Raw genomic sequence first — 21,176 nt, 5'->3', positions numbered from 1 at the left:
TGCATCCCTACTCTATTCCATATACCAGAAGTCCATTTTTAAACTTTTCATGACTAAAATCTCAAAATATACACAGTTGCTTGTGATCAAAATCACATGATTTTGATCCTAGGATTTTATCCATCTGTCTCTCCACTCCATCATCACTCTGTTCTTTTTTTGTCTGTCTCAGCACTCGGGCAACTAATACATTATTCAGGTTACCAGGTACTTCCCTGACTTCTCTGCCTAGTTTGCATACCTCATAACATTCCTGCATGCAGCTCTCAAAGTAAGCATTTGCCATTTGTTCTGCATTCTCAGGACTATGCTTGTTCAGCTGTTTTAACCATTCTCTGCTTACTGTCTTCTGTTGAAAATGTCTTAAAGATAAGGACAACTTTAAAGCCTGGCACTGAACATCAGTAAGATCCAACACAGCAGAACTACTGCATTTGAGCACTGGATCTGATTTGCAGCATTGAGAGGCAATTGTGTTTCTCTATACAGTCACTGTGCTAGCATAATGATGATAATTTTGTCAGAGCTTATTCTGTGTTGCAGCCACTTTCCCAGGACCTTCAGGACACAACAGAACAGCTTGTACACAGCAGATGTACCCAGCTTGCAACCTTGTAAAGCTACCTTGTGCCAAGAGAGATCACAAGACCACACTCTCTCCATCTAGGTCATGCTGATGGCCTCTGATCTACCCACACACTGAAAAGCTGCACAAACTCCCCTTGTCTACCTTTGTCTCTGGGCTTACCTGCAGTACGCGACTCATCCACTGAAAACTGTCCTCCTCAGATGCATCTGGCCTCTGCTCTGCCACCACCACAATCCTCTCATCATAGAAGACAGATACTGAGAATACAGCAATCCTAAGGACAACAGGAGATCTACATTAGCAGGAATTCTGAATGCACTCCTTGGCAACAGGCAACCAAAAAGACAAAGTTTTCTCTCTCTCTCAAAAAGAAAAAATTCCCCATAAAGAAACCAAACCCATAGGGGCAAATACAGGGGAAAAAATATAAGGCAGCAAAACAGAGACACCAGGCCCATTAATGGCTAAACCAAAAGCGTGTCTACTTCAACTGACCTACCCAAACAAACCAGTTACTGAAGAGAAATGGGAGCTTACACTGAAGATCCCATTTCATTACATTACACGCAGAAGTTTATGGAGAAAGGAGAGCTTTAATTTACTTACCTTCCTCTGTAAACTGTTTTTATTGACTCTACTGCCAACCCAGTTGCGACAATGTCATCAGCATTGTGTCTCCGTCCACTGACTGTCAGCAATCCATCCATTTTTCCAACCACAAACACCAAACTGCCCTGAAAGATAAGAAAGTCACCAATCAGTGACCTGTGTATATAAAGCAGACACAAATTCCAGGTTTTACATATTCTGCAGCTCTTACTGGTCCGTAGTTTCAATTAACAGAATTCTCTCTCAACTATCTCTGTCACTCACAGCAAGCAATCACATACACACATTTCCAAGCACAAATGCTCTCTTTTTAAACATTTCAGGTCATCAGAACAAGCTAACACAAGCTCAGAAGCTATGATACATACAGGTCCAACAAAGCCCAGCAAGCCAGAACGGACAAATGGCACATCACCCACTGGAGAGCCAGCTGAGTTCAGAGGAATAACCTGCAACAGAAGGGAGGACGTTGGAGGTAAAGTGGATTTGCCTGAGGCTAGAAAAACATGCTCCCATGATTCAGAATCAAGAGCTGTATTGTATGTGAGTGAAACAATAAGGAGGAAATCCCTGCTACAATTGTTTTAGCAATGTGAGGCATCCTTAAGAAGAGGGAGCACAGAAAATATTTAACCGCAATGAGTTTTTCTGGGTTTCTCTCCAAAAACCAACATTAACACATAGGTTACAAAAACAAGAGAACATCCGAGATTCATTCCCACATAGGAAATCAGGAAAGAAACATACACTCTGCTATACATACCTCAAATGTATTCTTTGTCAGCCCTGCCAGCCCATAATACATCATTCCTCCTGCTCTGGAGCTAACACAGATTTCTCCAATCTCATCTGTTTTACACAGCTGAGGTGGTCCATCGGGTTTCACTATACACATAATTCCTAGGAACAATTAAACAGAGTGATTCTTTTTCCAGCACATTCCAGAGCATTCACAGATATCCTCAGGAGGGACTCCCATGTATTCTTACCTCCTGGCATCACGTGCCCAACATCCTGAACAGTGAGTGCAGAGTTTTTGTCTTCAGTGTTGACACGAATCACACCAAAACTCAACCCGTTCATGGACAGAATGGCTCTTCCAGGCAGAGGTGCCCCAGGAACCCCAGGCCTTTGAAAGACACAGAAGTCGATACGCCAAATCAGACATATCAGAGCAACCAAAGAATGCATGCTTCAGTGTCTGTTCTTTGCATAACAACTTAAATACTGTAAAATGGGAGCAGAGATGTCCTCTGGTGAGGGACAGCATCAATCTGTAAGTCAGAAAACTCATTCTTGGGCAAATGCAACACATCATGTGAATGACAGCTCCTCTTCCAGGTCTTTAGTTTAACCTGTGTTAAATACCAGCTCACAGGTGGTTACAGCGCTACTGATTTATAGAGGGCAGCAATGGACAGAAGCAGACTATGAAAGTGGCTGCCCAATGTCATATTAATTTTCATCTCAGATTCAAAAAGCACTCTACCAGCCTCATATATCAAGACAGAAGGATTCAGTGCAGACGACTTAAAGGTCCTGTTGAGCTATTGCCCATCTTAGAGAGGAAAAAAAAAAGCACTCACCTTAGGAGAAATGCTGAACAATTTAGCTACATGAATACCCAGAGTACACACAGTAAATGTCAGTGGAGCTTATTACATGCTGAAGTCAACTATGATGTGTGAACAAGCCTTAGCCAGCATCACTTAATCTAGCAAATAAACTGCAATGCTATACAGCCATTACCTCCGTATTGCAATAGTCATCGCTTCTGGAGACGTGGCACACGGACAAATTGCCTCTGGTTTAAGCCCATGACTCTGAAACAAGCTCAGGAAGGCATCGCATGAAGAAACAGACCCTGGAATGAAAAAAAAGAGTCAACTATAATCTTTTATATCTATATGTGTATATAAGTTTCCAAAATAGCCTAGAAGTGAAGTGCAGCTTATTGACAGAGTATATATACAATATTACTACTAAAAACTACATGTGACATCTTCTAAGATATCAGCATCTACTGAACAGGACCTGGATAAAGCAAGTCTGAGAAACCTCTCTGGAGAACAGCAGTATGGGCATACTCACAGGGATTTGCACCATCAGTCACAATCAGCATGCGCAGAGAACTCAAACTGACGTCTCTTTGGTCTCGATGGGCCATCATGGCCCAGTGCAAGTCTCGACACTTGACTAAAGCAACTTTTGCTGCAACCCAACACAAAAAAGAGGTGTCAGAATAAAAGAATGCTTTTCATGAGTCATTTTCATAGGAACACACACTCTAATACTATAGATGAGAAAACTCTAAGGCGAATGAGTCTGTAGTGATAAGGAACCTTAACACAGAACAGCATCTGCTGCTACATGCAGGTCACCTCCTACCACCTGAGCTGCTGCAGCCCCTTCTCCAAAACACCAGAACCATTACCACCACCTGAACACCCCCCACTAAGGATTTGGGATCAATGGATCTCTCCATGCTCAGCTATTTTCTTTGTCTCATAAGAAGCACTGACTTGAAGCACACAGGTTGTGAGGTCCCCCATGAAATTCTCTACAGTTTGCTGATTAAGACTTTGTGCACATTTTGCAACAAATTAGACTTGATCTGTTTGATTTGTCACTGAAGAGCAAAAAGAGAGGCTCCAAAATATTTCAGATTTTAATGGTCTTCTCTCATGTATTCTGAAATCTTCAAGCTTAAGTTGTGGAACACGCAGTTACCTTTGTGAGTATGAACTCTCTGCACCCATGACAGTGGGCAGGTCTTCATCACAGAATAGGGCACGCTGATAGTATGCAATTTGTTCATTACATTCTGAAAAGCAGGAAAAGGACTTCTAAGAAAAAGCTCGCAAAACAAAGCAGAAATCACCCTCAGCCCCCAAACCCTTTCCATACTACAAAGCCACATCAATTTAGTGATGATGCTTCCATGCTTTCTGCCACATGGACAATTCTCTGGAGGGAGAGAGAGGTATGATTGAGTTATTAGCGAACAATTCCTAAACCGTGTCCTCAAATGTCAGTTACAAAGTTATGGAATGCTCTAGAAAGTCTTCAAGAGGCTCAACTCACCGTGAGAATGCCATGCCACAACCCTGCATCCTTCTTAAAATCCAAAACATTCACTATTGTTTCACCTGGAAAGAGAAAGTTGTAGTTTAGAAGTAAAATGTGCCTGGGCAGCTGTTATTCATGCTCAAATCTGCATACATTCAGATCTGTCATTTCACACTGTCAGATCTGCTCCAAGATGTGTACGTGCAGCAAGTGCAGAGCCTTGTTTGTCTGATTATACATTCCACTACTCAGAGATCCTTGTTATGCAAAAGAAGGCAACCAAACATCAATTTAATAGAAGGAAAAACATCCCAGAAAGTTGTAAGAAAACCACATTCCAGCATTTAATGGACATCAGTAGAACAGAAAGAGCTTTAACCTCTTTATGCATGAGCAGCAGCAGAAGAGAGAATATCATTCAAGCGCTGACTCCCAGAAGCAGTGGAAATTAAGAGTGATGAAGTGATGGCTTTCAAAAGACATACTCTGCATTTTAAACTACTATGACATACAGCTCTAAAAATAACACTGCAGTCAATGGATGTACAGATTTGCTTCTCTCTTCCTCCTCCCCCCAGAACTTCTTTGATGTTTCTGTGACTTCACCCACCTTCAGAATAGTTGCAGGCCTGAGACAAAGCTTGGCAGTGAGACAACATTGCAATCCGAGACACTGTGACACCCATAACACTGCCCTCTTTGCTGGTCTTGTACTGCAGAAGGAAAAAAAGGTTATGGTGTCACTCTGGGCTTTACACATGAAGGAAATTAAAAGAGAGCCCATCTTAAATAAAATTTGGTTCCTCCAAAGCTCCGGATAGGTGCACAAAAAAAAAAATCCTTTTCTGTAGAAAAATACCAGCAAGGTTGACCACAGAAAAAACAGTGATTCAGGTATCAAATTAGTTCAGATTAGGTCCAGAGACGCAGATGGCAATTTAATGTATTCACGCTTATTTCATTACTACTGCTTCTCAGAACATCTCCTTCTGTGTCCATAAGTGAACTGAAAAAGCAATTTGTAAATTTACAATAGCCAAATTTCTGTTACTACTGAAATCACTGCAGTTCCTGGGAGATGCCTCACCTTCTACGAACGAAAATAAACTCTGCTAGTAAGAACAGAAAATTCAAATCAAAAATTTGAAAAAATTGATTGAAAAAATCAAAAAATGAAAAATCAAAGCCAAATGCTGTTGGCTTCAGTAGTTCCAGAAATCTGTGTTCTCAGGTACAGGAAGTACACTTCCCAGCCTGGCTGACTCAACTACCAGCTTTCTGGAACAGGAAGAGTGTTTTCTATTTCATTTTGAGCAGTGCTCAATGGCCACAGAAAATATTCACTACTAAAATACGCTTCACTGCAGGTTGTACACAGTGAGATTTGTTTCAGTGACTAGAAACTGATAAGCTTAAGGTAGTGAGGTGAAAGAATTCTCTCTCTGATGATTAGAACATTAAATTCAGCTCACAGAAACTACCTTCTATTCCCTGTTCACTCCTTACCTCAATATATGCTGGCTCAGTTCCTGCAACTGAGATGTTGGGCTGCCAGTCCTTAGGAGATTTGGAGAGGTATTTTGAATCTGTCACAACCCATTTCAATCTAGGCCAACCTGGAGCCAAAATTAAAGTGGAGCATTAATAACAGTTTACTTAGTGACAGATTTATATTGTGCAAGAATACACAAAAACACATCATTTATCCAAGTTTAGTTATGTAAACACAGTAACAATCCAACCTAAGCTGGTAGCCAGAAGGCATTTCTCATCAGGGAGTTCAGTGGGCAGCAAGGCACTTCCTCTACTCAGGAAAGATCCCTGCAGTATTCCTAAATATAGACTCTTCCATCATTAATAAAACTGCGTTTGAATCTGCCAAATGTCACCGAAGGGATATGAGGACAAACTATGGCTTGTACTCCCAGATCAACACAGTCGTTCTGTTGCATACACAGATCAATCTGTGCCATACACACAAAGCCCACAACAATAAGAAAATGCTGTTGGGAAAGTTGTTCACTTTAAGCTACTGAAAAATGCATTCAGACTTCTGAAAACTAATTTCAAACAGTTCTGCTATGGCAAAAGTACAACTGAAAGTGACTATGTAACCATTCTAACCTTTAAACTGCACAATTTCTCCATTTTGGGTTTTTGGAAGCCCTTTCAGACAGACTTCAGTGGTGAGGGCCAAAGCAATACCACAGCTTCCCAGAAGAAAACCAATCTGCTGACCACCAGCATCCTGAGGAAAGAGAGGAAGAGGGGGAAGAGTCATTCCTGCTCAAAGACAACATTGGTCAGCTTTTCCATTACCAAATTCCAAAGACTGGTAACGCTCTGGAAATTTGCCATCATTCTTGGTTTCCTCTTACTAAATTCTTTAGTTTTAGACAGTTTTTGATATAAAGTAACATGGCAAAATAACAGAAGTTTTGTTTTGTTGAGTATTCACAAAGTACTTCACATCTTCAGCCTCCAGCAAAAATCAAAACACTGGCAAATGTGAAGCACGGCTTGAAATGAGACCCCATCACGTCAGTCAGAAGGCGGATATACAATATTATCTGTACCAAAGGAATTATTTGCAATAATAGCAGCCAATGCTACTGTAGTCCAAACTACAGCATTGAAGCAAATGGACCATTTGCAGCTGCTCAGCACAGCTCTCTGGTCAATATGTTTTTCCATGTTTTTAAACTCTACTGCATGCTCATAATGGTCTCACAATTGTGTTAATAGAGAACGGCTGAGGCAGCTGCTTTGTGCTGTGAAACACTTTCAGAGGTTGGTGGCCTGACTTGGTTTTCATCCCACATCTGCATATTACTCCTCTAAGTTCCATCAACGTTACCTTTCTGGTAAGAGGTACCTCTATAGGCACTGGTATCACTTCTGCTAGGAGACAGCCGTAAAATGCCACCATAAACATCACTGGGTCATTGTTTGGATACACAAGGGCTACCTACAATTCACAAAAATGTTTTGTCAGTTGAAATACAAGGGAAAGATTACACAGTTCAGATCCACAGTGACTAAAAGTCAGAAGACTTCGTTATTTTATATTCTAAGAGAACGATTTTCACAGGGCTTCTTCAAACACTGTTCCACATATCTGTACGTGCACTTACTCCCCAAGCAATCACTGTGTATACATACATATGAAGATGAACACAGTCAAAACAGAGTTCTAAAACTCTGTATTTCTCCCAGCTGCAATGTTCTTCCTTAGATGCATTGCAAGGCCCAGAGCCAAAAAGTTGCTTAAAGAGGAGCCAGGAGGACTGAAAAGTCACAGAAGCGTCTTTCCCCAACCACCTGACCCTCGAATAAGTGCCTTGCTATTAGAAGAACAAGATTTTAGTGTGTAAGTTGTTGGCCTCCAAAACCCACTTTGTGCTTCACAGGGAAAACCAGACGGTCCCAAATTCATTACCCTATCTCCAGGTTTTAACACAGGTTCATTTTTGGTCCCCAGTTTGTTAAGCAGTGTGTAGGCCAGCTTGAGACTTCTGCTCCACAATTTGCCTAGAACACAAAGAAGAGAGACTTGCACAACTCTACATCAATCCAGTATGTGAAAAATACTTCAATTCCTGACTGCTTTAACCATCCACAGTCACCTCTTCTGTTTCAGTTGTGCTCCTTTGTCTACAAAGCTCCCACAAAATTGCAACCAGACTAAAGCCAACAATCCTGTGTTCTATCTGCTTCTTCAGAACAGTTCAGCACTGAAAGCCAGGGATCAACTCACCATATGTAAGGGTATAAACTGGTTTTCCTGTAACATCCAGTGCTGTCAGACAGGGGCATTTAGCTTGTGTGGTTCCCCAGCGCTGCAGTGCTGCTTCTAAGGCAGGGGGCCAGTTACAAACAACTCCCAGTGGTTCCCCCTTCACAGGGGTCATCTGGCGTCCTTCTGGCTTGGGCTGATTTGGGTCAGGCTGTGGAACTGAAGGGAAATTCAACAATGTTTCCAGTTCATCTTGCACTATTTGTTCCAGAGCAGTGAAGTTCACAAAACACACTGAGAACAAATGCCTTTTCCTTAAAGTCTTTAGGTTTAACCACCCAGTGACACAATACAATAAGTGCAGAGGGTAACAGAACTGGATAAAAGAAAAGCTTAGAAAATAAGGTTGTAATGAAATAGCCAATTAATTTTTGGAAATCTAAGTGAAGATGCCTAAGCAGAGGAAGAGTTTTTAAGCATTTAAATATTTTTTGCTAGTACATTTTGGTTATTGGAAGAAGTCGGCATGGAGGAGGCCCCACAAAACTCAGCAGTACAGTGTGTCACTTCATTTTTAGTTTTAATCAGACTCTTCATGAACATATTGCCAGCAGCAAATAATAAATCTACCTGAGTCAATGTCAAAAACAAAGGCATAAAGAAGCATAGGGCTGTGTGCATCAAAAATGATTCAAAGAAACACTGAGTGCTATTACCTTCCACAATTTCTTCAAAGTCGTCCACAAAAAACTCTTTCAGAGGGGGCCTCTTGGGCCTCTTCAAGGTGTTCAGCAACTGTTGAATCTTTGTGGAGACTCTGCTACTCACAGGAACACCTGAAGGGAAAGAATTTGTCTAATAAAAGTGTGCATCACCTCTATAAATGTATATGACTTACCTTCTTTCACTGCAGGATACTTCCTCTTGATATGTCCACTCATTCAACTATTGTTCCATAATTAACAGTTGTGCCCAACAGGATGACATTAATAAGCGCAATACCAATTATAATGAACCCAGGTCAGGGAATGCTAGGAATAAAACTCATTTTTAAGGCATTTTTACTCCATTCTGAAGTCTGATCTCCCTGATTTCCTCTGACAAGCTGCACTCAATGTAAACTATTGCCTACAGATCTGCACCTGAGTGCAGTATTGATCAACTGCAGGGGAAGAATGGCCAGCAGAGGGAGGGCACAACGAGCCTACACACATTAATGCCACCCCTCTGCACAACGGTTTATGCCAAACAGCTTACAGTGAGTATTATCAGCACCATGAGATCTTAGAGCTAAAAGTTACATGCTTTCATTCATCTTACCTGTCATTCTCAGGACTCCAGGACAATAGCTTTAGCTAACAGTTTACCTATGCATTTCTACAGCTTTCTAGAAAGGAAAGTCTGCTATTTCTGCTATAATTTTCTCCAGCTCAGTAAAAATAGGTGACCACTGCATCACATAACCATTTCCAACTTGTGAAATGCTTAAAGGGGACAAATGCAACCACGTGTTTTGTTCTCCCAACTCAAGCCCTTCCTTCAGGCTATTCTGGTATCTGTGTGCTCTGAGAGGCTCCATACCATCGGCAGTGTCCATCAGACTGGACCGATTGGATCCCTTGTGCATGCCCTTCACGATCCCTGAAGGAGGAAGGTCAATTGCTGCTGGGCGTGTGGAGGAAGAGGAGGTAGTTGCTGTGACATCTGGGGGAACTGAGAAATTTTCTAAAAATTAAAAAAAAAAAAAAGGGAGATAATTGAGATGACAATTAAGCATATACCTCTTATTATCAGATGGAAAAAGCAAAGCATTAATTACCTGCTACCAACCAGCTTAAAAATAATTCAATGGGTTGCATTTATAAGGTCTCTGAATAACACTAATCATGCTGCTTCCTAAATATTAAGCAACTCTTGGAAGCACACGTTATCTATTCCAGCAAACAGAAAACAAAGGCACAAGACGAATGGCTTTATTATCCATGTCAGGAAAGCTGTTCGGTTTTCAGATTTAGATGGTTTGTTTTTGGTCACAAACCTTCAAAATCAAGCTTGTTTCTTGACACTGAGTACTGTTAAAAAAGAAGTCTGAAATCCAAATGACATCTGAAATATTCAGAACCCCAGAACAGAAACCTGCATCACCTGTACTGTAATCTCTCTTGCTAGAATTGTACTATATAACTTTTGTTTTGGCCAGTAAAGCTTCCTGAAACCAAACAAGCAGGAGTCTATTGACTACAGCACATCAACAAACAACCACATCAGGCTTAAATTTCTTCCAGTTCAGTGGCTGCACAGTGTGAGCCTGTCCAGCAGTTAAATAACGAGGAAAGTGAGCTGGGTCTGCTTTTTGCTTTAAGTTGCAAGATGCTGTTTTGCTTTCCAGATGAGTTTGTAAGCTTCAAAACTGCAATAACTGCATATTTCAGTAACTCATCAACTTCTTCAGTAAGCAATTTTTGCTTACATGGGATTTCTTTATACAACACCATTGGCTCAATTATCTGATAGGGCACAGATATTCTATTCTAGCTTAATAGAAGCAGCAACTGTTGCTTTTGAAGGGGAATAAAAACAAATCTTGAAACTGCACATTAGCTTACAAAGATACAGTCCGAAGGAATGCAGCAAGGTTTGTGCAATTGATTCTCTCTGCTCCTCTCTAAGAAAGAACTGCACACCTTTGGAGATATGGTGGCAAGGAATATTTCTCGTGTGCTGAACTTCTAAGCTCACAGGAAAGGACTCAGGTTTTATACAACTTCAGATATTTGCAGGGCTTTTTATCTTTCTCTCCAAAGAGCTGTACCAAATTGTGTATAGCAGAATTCCCATTCTTTTGAATTAGGTGTTACCATCAGATGTATGTGGCGTCAATGCGTCAAAAAAAAATCCCAATGCTGTTCTGCATAAACTTCTAATTACATTAGACAGCAGTTATTCTATAGATAAAAAGCTAGATTACCTTAATTCATTACGGAAGTTAATGTGGCTTTCTGCACTCCCCAACTAAGAAGAACCTCTGCGCTTCATAAAGAGATTCACTACTTTGACTACACTTTACAGGCAACTCCCCCAGTCTGCCATTTCAGAAGACAACTTGCATCGCAGCAAAGAAAGAAAGAAACAAACGAAAAATAACAAAAAGGGGGGAAAAAAAAAGTGAAACAAAACCACCAGCACTTCTAGGCACTGCTTGCCCCAAACTAGTTAAGCAAAAGCAGAGAGCACACAACATACAGACATCTCTTAAGATGCAGTAGTATCCTTAACAGCAGGTAAAAAAGAAACATACACAGAGCAAAAACAAACTGCAATTTCATACAGAAGCATCAGCAGCAAGGAGCACCTCAGAGCCTCCAAAAACTGAGCCTGGGGTATCCAGATCCGTAGGTTTTTACTCCATCTTCTCCATACCACAAGGCTGATTATTTCTCAGACTAGTCACGAAAGATCTATGCTATATCTTCACTTCACTGCAGCCATTTTCTCTGAATGACATGCTCAGCTGTTCTCCTATTTGGCTGCTCTGTTTGTTTGTGGGGTTCTTTTTTCTGTTTGTTTGAATTTCTTTTGATACAGCACACACAATGAACCATTCGGTGAATGTTAAAATACAGCATCTCCCCCACCCAGTAGGCAAAGACACTGCCCATGTCCTGTCATCAGAGCACAGATGCCAAATGCCATTTACACATGGCAGCTTTGTGCATGTAGTACCTTCAACTAGCTGTAGACATAAGCAATGCTGTGTACAGAACCAAAGTCATGCCCACTGTCAGTGCCCTCAATGCACCATGAAACCTCTCCTACTTCAGTAACCTCCTGCTCCCCACTTCCCTTTTTTCCACCAACACAGTATTCTGAAACTCCTACAGGGGGAAGAAAACAGTCGTGATCTTATCAAGTTTGACCAGAACTGAACTCTTGTTCCAAATTTCCCTTACACAACGGACAACTCCAGCTTTATACATACAGTCTGAACTTGAAGCAATTTTTCTGTTCGTACCCATCTCCTACCTATTCGAGTATTGGCAAATACATCAGCTAGTGACCCACTGGTCCCTTTGCCTTCTCCATGGGAAAGTGTAGAGGATGCTGATGAAGATGTGGATGACCCCTGAATAGATCGGTTGATCCAAGACTCAGCATTCTGTAAGCTCTGATGCAATGCAGCAGAAAGAGCAGCTTGACGCCTTAGTGACCCCTCATCCTCGGATGCGGAAGACGTGTCTGTGTGGAAGCAGAAAAGAAACTCCAGCTGCTTAGGGAAAAGCACATTGCACTGAACATGCTCTCCTTGCAAGTCACATATCAATGGCACAGGCATGTAATATGAAGATCTTTTTTCACAGGCTGTGTCAAACAAAGTTCAATAGGCCAAAACAAAGTTAAAGCAGCAGACATATCCAGTATGAATACATTTACTCCTGGTTTTGCCCTTGTTTACTGCATATAAAAGATACAACCCAGGCAAGCATCCTTCTTGTGGGTTCTCCATGTTTTATTCTGTCTGATAACTTTTCCATTCATATTGTGTTATCAAGATGCTGCGTTTCCTAACCCTGGTAATTCTGAAATGGAAAGTGAGGGGTCAGTATCTCTGTCAAAAGTGAAAATTCACAGCAACAAAGCAGAACGCAGGCACTGGGAAACAAATGTGCCAAGGCCACATGCAGAAAATGCTTTTGTCTATTATTCTAAATGGGTCCCTTTCAATGGCAGAAAACAAAACAAAACAAAAAGGGGAGGGGGAGGGGGAAGGGAGAAAAAACACAAAAGGAACCACATCCTGCATTTCCATGCAAACAGATATCTTGTCTGTCCTAAAGCTGCAAAATAATAATCAAAATAATAATCTACCACGAATAAAACACTTATTACTTGACGCGGTAAGTTATCTAGTGCTATGTACAAACACTTACCTGTTCTTCACAGTGATTATCTGCTGGAGGAAAAGACTGATTCCAGATGATGCTGAGTGTATGCTAAGTGAATGCTAACCTTTATTTGTGCGGTGCCCACAGCTCAGAATTTGCTGCTGTACTGGACAAGCCAGCATAAAGCTGAGAACTGGACAGACACCAGGAAAAGCACTCAAAAGAAAGATAGATAAAAGGAGGTAAAAGAAGTTATGAGTGCAGTGGCCTGACAATGTGATTTCATGTGAATTCCTAACTGTGAGGGTTTTTACTGAAAGAAGTGTGGGGGAAGCAAAAGAAACCTCAGTACAGAAGGTCTGCTCAGTTCCTGCCAATTGATTCTTTAAAAGCTCCCAGAAGAGGATTCATTTTCTTTGTCCCAACAGCAGCTCCATGAAAACAACTGCTCAAAGGTAGCAAGAGCCCTACAGGAATAGCAGCTACCCACAAAGATCTGGTGTATTTTGCAAACTGCAACCTCTTAATTTGGAAACTGTTACAAACGCATACCTTACCATCCACACAGACAGTCACACTGTGAGAACCTAACCTGGGGGAGTGCAGGCATCAGCTGGAGACTGAACAAACGTAGATCGCCTTTTTGTGGGCATGGGGAGGGCCATTTTCTGTTCTTTGTGTTTTGCCAGTGCTGCTTGAACTGCTTCCGTGTGAATATCTGCAAAATGGAAGTTTATATACTCAATTTTGCAACAGCAGAGGAGAAAAAACACAAAGCTTACATATACTCAACTACTGCTTGCCTTCTATATGCATTCAACTCCCATTTTACTGCACCTTCCCAAACAGCTACATTACCATCTCATAGGTAATTTTCCTAGAGTAGATCCATACAACAGTCATCAATTCCACGAACAAATTATTATCAACCAGTTCACTGAACCTGGTTACCAACACACACAAATGGGTTTTTCATTCTGTGAACTGGTTATTGAAGAGCTGTGTTCAAGACAGAAAATCAAGAAGGCAAAGAGTTATTTGGTTCTTCTGCTTTGCACCTCAGCTGCTACAACTCCCACAAGTCTGATGCTCCTTCATAGAGAACTAAGGTAGGATTTTGGGTCAGGGAGCCATTAGCCTTCATTGGCAAGAAGCCCAGGTTATAGGATCTGCCCTTACCAGATCGGTAGCGTTCATCTCTGGCTCCCCCTGATCGGGCTCGGTGAAATTTGGATGAGGATGAGGAGGGAGCTGGGGCTGGAGTTGCAGATGGAGTGGGTGTCTGAGTTCTGGTTTCCTTCTGTAGAGCTGGATCAACCCCTGGGAAGACAGTTCAGAATTAGCAGTGTGACTGTACAGTTATGGATGCAAGCATTTAGAGATGATACTCATTTACAGCACTATTAGGCACTGCTGTTAAGGGCACGGTGAGGAAAGGGTTCTGACTGATGCAGCAAGTGGCTTTAACATGCCCAATAAGTTTCTTTTTCCCATGAATACAGCAAACTGAAGAGATAATCTGATAAGAAATGACTGCTTTGTGTAGTTCTCCAAGGCAGGTCAGCAATGGTTGCTGCTGCATTTTAATTTTAGAACCCGTGCTTCAGTGGGAATCTCTTATAGACTAAAACCAAAGGTCACGCAGCTGCAATTAGCCTGAGGTTGTCACCTTAAGTCACGCAAGGAAAGAGCAATTGTGTCATCTAAATCTGCACTGCTTATGAATTCTCACAAACTACCAAAGGATTAGAGAAATGAAGAGGAAACCACAAATGCTGGGTTCCAATTCCAGTTACACCACTTTCCTAATGTGTGGTTTTACGTAAACAACTCAAAGCAAGCATCTCCAGTTCAGGGTACTTTTAATACCAGCAAATCACACCCAACTTGCTGCAGAAACCCTCAGCTATCTCCTATACCTTCCAAAACCCTAAAGAGCAGAATATTAATTTATTACATTGAAAGCTGTTCTTTTTTTCAGCATCATTCATCCAAAACTTGAAGCAAGATCAGTAAGCCAAAGTTTTAAAATGAACAGCTGAATATATCCTGATCCTAAACCCTAATTCATCAGACAGCCGACTTATACTTTGCATAGCACCAAGCGTGTTAAATTTACATAGGCACAGACTGCGTGTGATCCAAATGAAGTCAATTATCTCTCTGAATACTGAAGTAAGCTCGTCTAGGACACAAGCAGCAGTAGAGAACTGCCCTCAGATTGGGCCATACTTATCCTTGTCATTTTGATCCAAAGACAACACAACTTTACAGACAACAAAGAGAAGCGTCACTCTGATATTTAAGCACTTACAATGTCGAGTTCCCACTAGATGTCAGCAGCACATTTAACACTATTTGTAATAAATTATCGAATTCATATTCAGTTCTTTCTTCTTTGCAGAACCATCTCATCCGCTCCACGGGGCATTGCCAGGCAAACACAACACTCCCTCTATGCTGGGATTGCATTAGTTGGTGAGCAACACATTTGCAGTGACATAACAACACGTCACAGGAGCCCAATAAACATCTGAGCAACATGGACAGCTGCAGTATATCCCACATGGTTATAAGTGACATAGGTGAGCTGAGCCCTACAGGTGAGAGGTGATGGCCCAGTGTTCCATACACAGCAATGCTGTCACAGCACTGCAAAGTGCAGGGATGAGAGAAGTAATCGGAGGTTTGTTTCTGAAGGGTGTGATGGATTTTTAACCGACGTTGGGTTTTTAGCAGCACTGGATGTTTTCTGATCCTGGCAGTTTGCTGAAGGTGATGGTGGAAATTTTTATGATAAATATATATTTAGACCAGAAGAATCAGTAAAAGCACCGCATACAATCATCAAGGAGAAACATTTACATGAACAACAAGGGCAGAAGGGCTCATTCATCTGACAAACTGCAGCAAACCTGTTATTCTGCTGTTTTGCATACAGCTCTGCACGAAGTGTATGTATTGGATTATTCCTTAGACCACAGCTTTCCAAATAAAAACCGCATAAATAACAAACGCAAACAGCTGAGGTTTGCAAACCCTCCGCAGCACTCCCAGAATCATCCCTGCCCTCTCCCTGTGCTGAGAACTCATCACGCTGTGAAGAGACTGAGATGGATCTCAGCACTGCCCTGTGTGAGACACGATGGGAGAAATCCCATCTCCCATTGATTTAGTCCTGGAAATCATTTCAAAGATCGACAAATTGCTTTCCAAGAGCCAAGTGCTAAGCTTTGTTTGTAACTGTGATACCCCTCAGACTTCATCTGGAATACTTCCACACGTGTGGCAGCTGCAAGTCGGATCTTGTAAGAGGGTGAAACTCTTCCAACAGCACTAAGCTGCAGCGCATGTGCGTGATGTACAGGTTTAGGCAAAGCTGTTCTATCGCTGGTTATTGCCATTTCAGTTCAGCTCCTGTTTGAAATAATGCAGTGCTGAAAGAGAGGGGGAAAAAAGGGGAGGAAAAACGGAAAGCAGAGTTGTGCTGGGTTATGGGGACAGCCCATGTGCAAAGCAAAGCAGAAACACCATCTCCAAAGGAATTAAGAGTAAAATAACAAAGCTGTAATGTTCCCACCTATCCATGAATAACAAAACTGAACAAAGGAATAAAATAAACGTTAACTACCAAAATCCACAGATAAAACTCTACCAGCTTTGAACGTTATCAATTTCCATAGTTTCCAACATCCTTCCCTCATGCACTGGGACACAAAACACACCCAGCCATGCCCAGCCCTCTGTTCAATACTCCATATTCCCTTCTAAATGTAGTTGTATTAAACCATTTTGTTTCTTTCTTGAGGGGAATAAAAAGAGGAGCAAGACCACAGAACTCCAGCAGCTAAAAAGAAAGGTCTGACAGTGAGTCAGGGCTAATGAATATAATTTCCTTTACACATTAGCAGAGGAACAGAATGAATTATCTTAAAGAGCAAGAAAACATACTCTGCCAAAAGTCTCTATGCAAGGGCTGCTAATTTTGGCACAAGGTATTCCTGCATCCGCACTGATTGAGCTCAAAAGCCATAAGTGCTTTTCCAGATTTGCAGCAACTGATCCAGGCAGGAGCTGCTCCCCAAGGCAGAAATCTGCCTGCAGCCCCACAGCAAGGCTCCTTCCAAGAGGCAGGGAGTTACTGTGCCATGTCCAGGTGCCAGAACAGCTCACCCAACAAGCATTTCTCAAAGCGGTGAGAAATAGCACTGCGTTATGTCTTTTTGGTTGTCACTCATGACCGAGAATTGCTCCAAAGCACCAGCTTTATTCCAGCAAAAGCAACATCTACCTGTAACCTTCCATTTAGCTACAGCTGAACTCATTAAGACACTACCAACGAGGTGAAAGCAGGGTGGCATTTGGTTGTGGAGAAGGTTGGTCAGCAGTGTGACATGGAACAAACAACACTGAAATCTGCTGCATTACTCACTATGCAGAACCTGGAACGCTGCTCAGAATTCCTCCTCCAAAGCCTTTTTGTGCAGCAGCCAGCAGGAAACACAGGAGTAACAGCCCAGCAATGGTATCTCCATCACTTCAGTTAGTCCCACTTGCAAAAATGGATGTTGCACCAGGAAAACACGTATCTTTAGGTAATCAACATTGTTGCCTTCAACTCAAAAATAAGGAGGCAAGCTCCCAGAGGCAATGGGAATGGAGCACAGGTTTAGCAATCAGAATCTCCCCAATTACAATTCTGACATGCTCTGGCATGCCACCCCACCTTCCTTCATCTCCTTTCACGTCTATGAAATGGAGACAATAGATGAGCTTTGAGAAATGCGACGTGCTCAATGCCAGGAGTTCATTTTTTTTCTGTTGTTGTTGTGAGCTAAATTAATTTTCTGCTCGTTAAAAGGGTGACCTGATTCTGTATCCCTCACGCATGACTTCAACGGCATTTTTACAACTGGAGATTCCCAGACACGGAGGCATCTGGCTACAGGATATATAAAGAGCTGAAGGCTGAGCCAGAACAGCAGTCAAAATGCTATCTTAATTGGTGTCCTCCTATCAACCCGTGTCTCTTCCTAAACTTTGGCTCATTCTACAGACTTGCAAAGCACGACAATTAAAATAGCAGGGCCACAGACAGCTTTGTCTTTTTTTTTTTTTCCCCTCCTCTTAATTTAACAAGATTTTCTGAAACAAACCAAACGTGCATGAAGTGATGAGGGTGATGGGCACATCCTGCAGGCAGATGAAAAGTAGTTTGAAGAGCTTCAGCATCTATTGGGCTCCATGAAAGCCAATCTGAACCTGAACGTTGGAGAGGAGCTTGGATGGCTCCAGATCTGCTGGTAGACACACTGGACTGACACTGCAAGACTTGCTTGACAAACACCAACTTACAAAGACCATAAAGAGGGGTTAGTCACATGCATTAGCTTTGGGTTTCCTTAAATAACAGAAACAGATTTGATACTGAGGTACTGATTGTGCACACTGAGACCTCAGAGATTCCTATCACATCCGTGGTTCAGGGAGGAGTCTTCACTCAGGATGCTGCCTGTAACAAGCTGAAGGCTGAAAAACAATTTGTGCTTGCCTTGCTACCTTCAGTCCATCAGAATACACTGCTTTTGTATGTAAGCACCCACTGTGGCTGTCAGCTTCACGCAGGAGATACAGCAACAGCTCTTGTTGAATATGCAAACAAAATGCAGCTGGGAAACACCTGGATGGAGCAGCCTAGCAACCCAGGCACCAAGTGGTTTGGAGCAGCAGAGTCCAGGTGCTACCACACAACATCATCGAGCTGTTTTGTGTTGCTCATGCACTCACCTGAACTGCTGCAATTTCCTCAGAAAAGCCAAACGTTCCCCAGTGGAAGCAGTGCTGATTGTCAATAAATGCACTTTTAGCCTTTGCTTTTTTCTTTTCTTGGCAGTCGTTCAGTCTCAGTAAATTACAGTAAGTCCAGTCACGGCTGCCTATCATACCCATTCACTCCCCACACTGCTAAGAGCCAGACGGATTAGTTTTGAATGGTTAAGCATATCAGAAGCACAATTATTTTGGGTAAGCAACCCCATAATAATTACTGGACATATTTTCAGCCTCGTCCTTCAGTCTAAAGCTACATATCATTATCCTGCTGTGAGTCAGACCTATAGCTGGGGATCTCTGTTCCAAAAGAAACAGATGTAAACAAAGTACGTGAATTCAGCTACAGCAGTAAAACAAACCAACGCTTAACTAAAATGATAATGTTTCCCTAACAAAGAATTAAGATGGCTGAAACAAAGGCACAATATGGACCAGCTCTGCAGTCAATCCACTTGTAAACTTTCAAGAATGATTTGTGAGGACCTCACACTTTATGACTGATTCAAAGCCCTGATTTCTCTGCTGACAATGGAGCAGGAAGTGATTTACGCCCGACAGAGGTAACAACAGGGTGCAGATGGCGCCCCACAAAGCCCTAACAAACAACGGAACCAGAAGGAATCCCTGGAGCTCTGGATGAACCAGGGAACTAAAGGCACTGCCCATGACTTCCTGGCAGCCGTGCAAACTGCACAAGTGCAATTATTAGACAGCTAAGGAAACGCAAATCTAAACAGAACTGCTCAGTGGTGGCCAATGAAACATCAGGGCTTTGCTCCACAGCCACTTCACAGATCCCTTTCATGTCAAGGCTATGTAAAAGAGTCACACCAGCCACAGGAAGCACCTACCTTGTGTTTGAGGGACGTACGGAGCCAGGAGCTTCGCTCTCTTCTTCTCATACCCCTTTTGTGTGATGTCCCCTAAAATCAAGAAAAAAAACCTCAATTTAAAACAAACATTACGCTGAGGATGTGGTCCAGATTCATTTGCTCCTTTGTTCAGTGATAGCCAGGTTTCACCTGAACATGTCAATACATTTGCCAAAGAAAATCTGAAACCAAATCCATGTGAGTACATTATGATTTCAAAGTCTTCATAATACAGTTCCCATAGTTTCCCTTGGGATCACAGATATACACAACGCACTATTTAAATGCAATAATTTGAATCAGAACAGCTATCTAAATGGAATATCAAAGCCATGGAAACCTAAAAAGGGAAACTCAGAGCGCATGAAAATATTCTGTGACCACAAAACCAACTTGACTATAGCTGTACAAAGCCATTCCCAAACAACAGGGCAAAGTGCACATTCAGAGCCTGGTCCTAAGGTAATGAAACTGAGAAGTGCTTCTAGCAAATAAAAGTGAGTCCACTGCAGGAAGGAGAGGTAAGGATGAGCAGAGCCAACTTCAAGACTATTGCTCTGCAAGCACGTGGTGTGATGCAGAAAATCAGACTTATTTGCATTGGTTTGATATTCAGTGAAAGCAAGCTGCTGTTTGTTTTGTAACTTGTTGATAGCTGTAATTCCATCGTTTGCCTGCTAGCAGAATGATGTAGAAGATAGGAGCTGGAGCTCCACAGAGGCAAAAACTCTGGAGGAGAAGTATTAGTAAACTTTTCCCTTTAAAAAAAAAAAGCCAACCCTAATCTGTCTGATCCTGGAGATGAACCATCTGGCTGCTGTCTTTTGTTTTAATTTCTCACATTACATCAGAACCACAAGAAAGAAGGAAACCTTGAAGGGATTAAAACAAAAAGCCCTGCAGCATTTCAAGCCTTCTCTTAGCCTGACCCGCACTTATAACCTCATCTCTCTCAGGGCTCAAAGATTGGAAGTGATCAGATACACAGCAACAAGAAAACAGAGTTATATGGTAGTCCTTACTCAAGCTGAAGTATAACCCACATTTGTGTCACAGCAAGAAACAGTGATGGTGACCAGCAGGCTGCTCTGCCATGAGCCTGATTAGCGCAGGGCTGCAGAGCATTGAGCACTGATCAGCTCCTCAGCCAATGCTCTGCCCAGCACTTCCAGCTGGACATGGAGGGTCGCATCAGAAGGTTCAGGCCAAAAGCCCCCCCTCAGTGTTGCTGATGGAGCACAGCTCAGTGGCCATTCGGGTTATAAAGGTGATTCTGCAGTACTGAAGTGCTTGAAGAGGGAAGAGAGTTAGCTCCTTTTCCTGGACAGTCAGATCTCCATCATTCAACACCATCAGCAAGAGCTGAAATGGATAAAGGCACTGCTTGGCAAAGGGTGTGCACTTGCACACGCAACTTTATCTCACTTCTCTTTTACTGAGCTTGAGTCAGGTCCCAACAAGTCCAAGCTAATCCAGCAATAGAAAATTAGAATGTCCGTGAAGCACTGAAATGCCAAGCAAAGCATTAATTTTAATGCCTGATTGCAATGTACAGCTCAGTCCAATTAATCCAGCTCATAAGAAAG

The 21,176-nt window shown here is 42.1% G+C and overlaps 1 protein-coding gene across 4 annotated transcripts in view; it reads right to left on the bottom strand.

The window, feature by feature from the left end:
* The window catches only part of DIP2B (DIP2 acetate--CoA ligase B (putative)), a 59,441-nt gene that overhangs the window by 13,041 nt on the left and 25,224 nt on the right, over positions 1-21,176 (bottom strand). For 3 of the 4 annotated variants that reach the window (XM_015886830.3, XM_085534118.1, XM_085534117.1), the window contains exons 2-22: positions 19,570-19,641; positions 14,066-14,206; positions 13,479-13,604; positions 12,027-12,239; positions 9,585-9,728; positions 8,720-8,839; positions 8,025-8,222; positions 7,707-7,798; positions 7,125-7,235; positions 6,392-6,515; positions 5,774-5,883; positions 4,878-4,980; positions 4,283-4,347; positions 3,929-4,022; positions 3,290-3,409; positions 2,948-3,062; positions 2,188-2,327; positions 1,962-2,098; positions 1,567-1,647; positions 1,196-1,323; positions 749-863 (exon numbers count right to left, since the gene is read on the bottom strand). In XM_015886830.3, the coding sequence (XP_015742316.1) occupies positions 749-863; positions 1,196-1,323; positions 1,567-1,647; positions 1,962-2,098; positions 2,188-2,327; positions 2,948-3,062; positions 3,290-3,409; positions 3,929-4,022; positions 4,283-4,347; positions 4,878-4,980; positions 5,774-5,883; positions 6,392-6,515; positions 7,125-7,235; positions 7,707-7,798; positions 8,025-8,222; positions 8,720-8,839; positions 9,585-9,728; positions 12,027-12,239; positions 13,479-13,604; positions 14,066-14,206; positions 19,570-19,641 (2,549 nt within the window). The remainder of the gene's footprint in view (positions 1-748; positions 864-1,195; positions 1,324-1,566; positions 1,648-1,961; positions 2,099-2,187; positions 2,328-2,947; positions 3,063-3,289; positions 3,410-3,928; positions 4,023-4,282; positions 4,348-4,877; positions 4,981-5,773; positions 5,884-6,391; positions 6,516-7,124; positions 7,236-7,706; positions 7,799-8,024; positions 8,223-8,719; positions 8,840-9,584; positions 9,729-12,026; positions 12,240-13,478; positions 13,605-14,065; positions 14,207-19,569; positions 19,642-21,176) is intronic. The other variant, XM_085534116.1, reaches the window with a different exon arrangement.

The sequence above is a fragment of the Coturnix japonica genome, unplaced genomic scaffold (genome assembly GCF_054131305.1).
Source record: "Coturnix japonica strain WE unplaced genomic scaffold, WE-NBRP24 Scf075, whole genome shotgun sequence".
NCBI classification, from domain to species: Eukaryota; Metazoa; Chordata; class Aves; order Galliformes; family Phasianidae; genus Coturnix; species Coturnix japonica.
The sequence above is the reverse complement of the archived record's forward strand: the minus strand, read 5'-3'. Positions and strand labels throughout refer to the sequence as shown.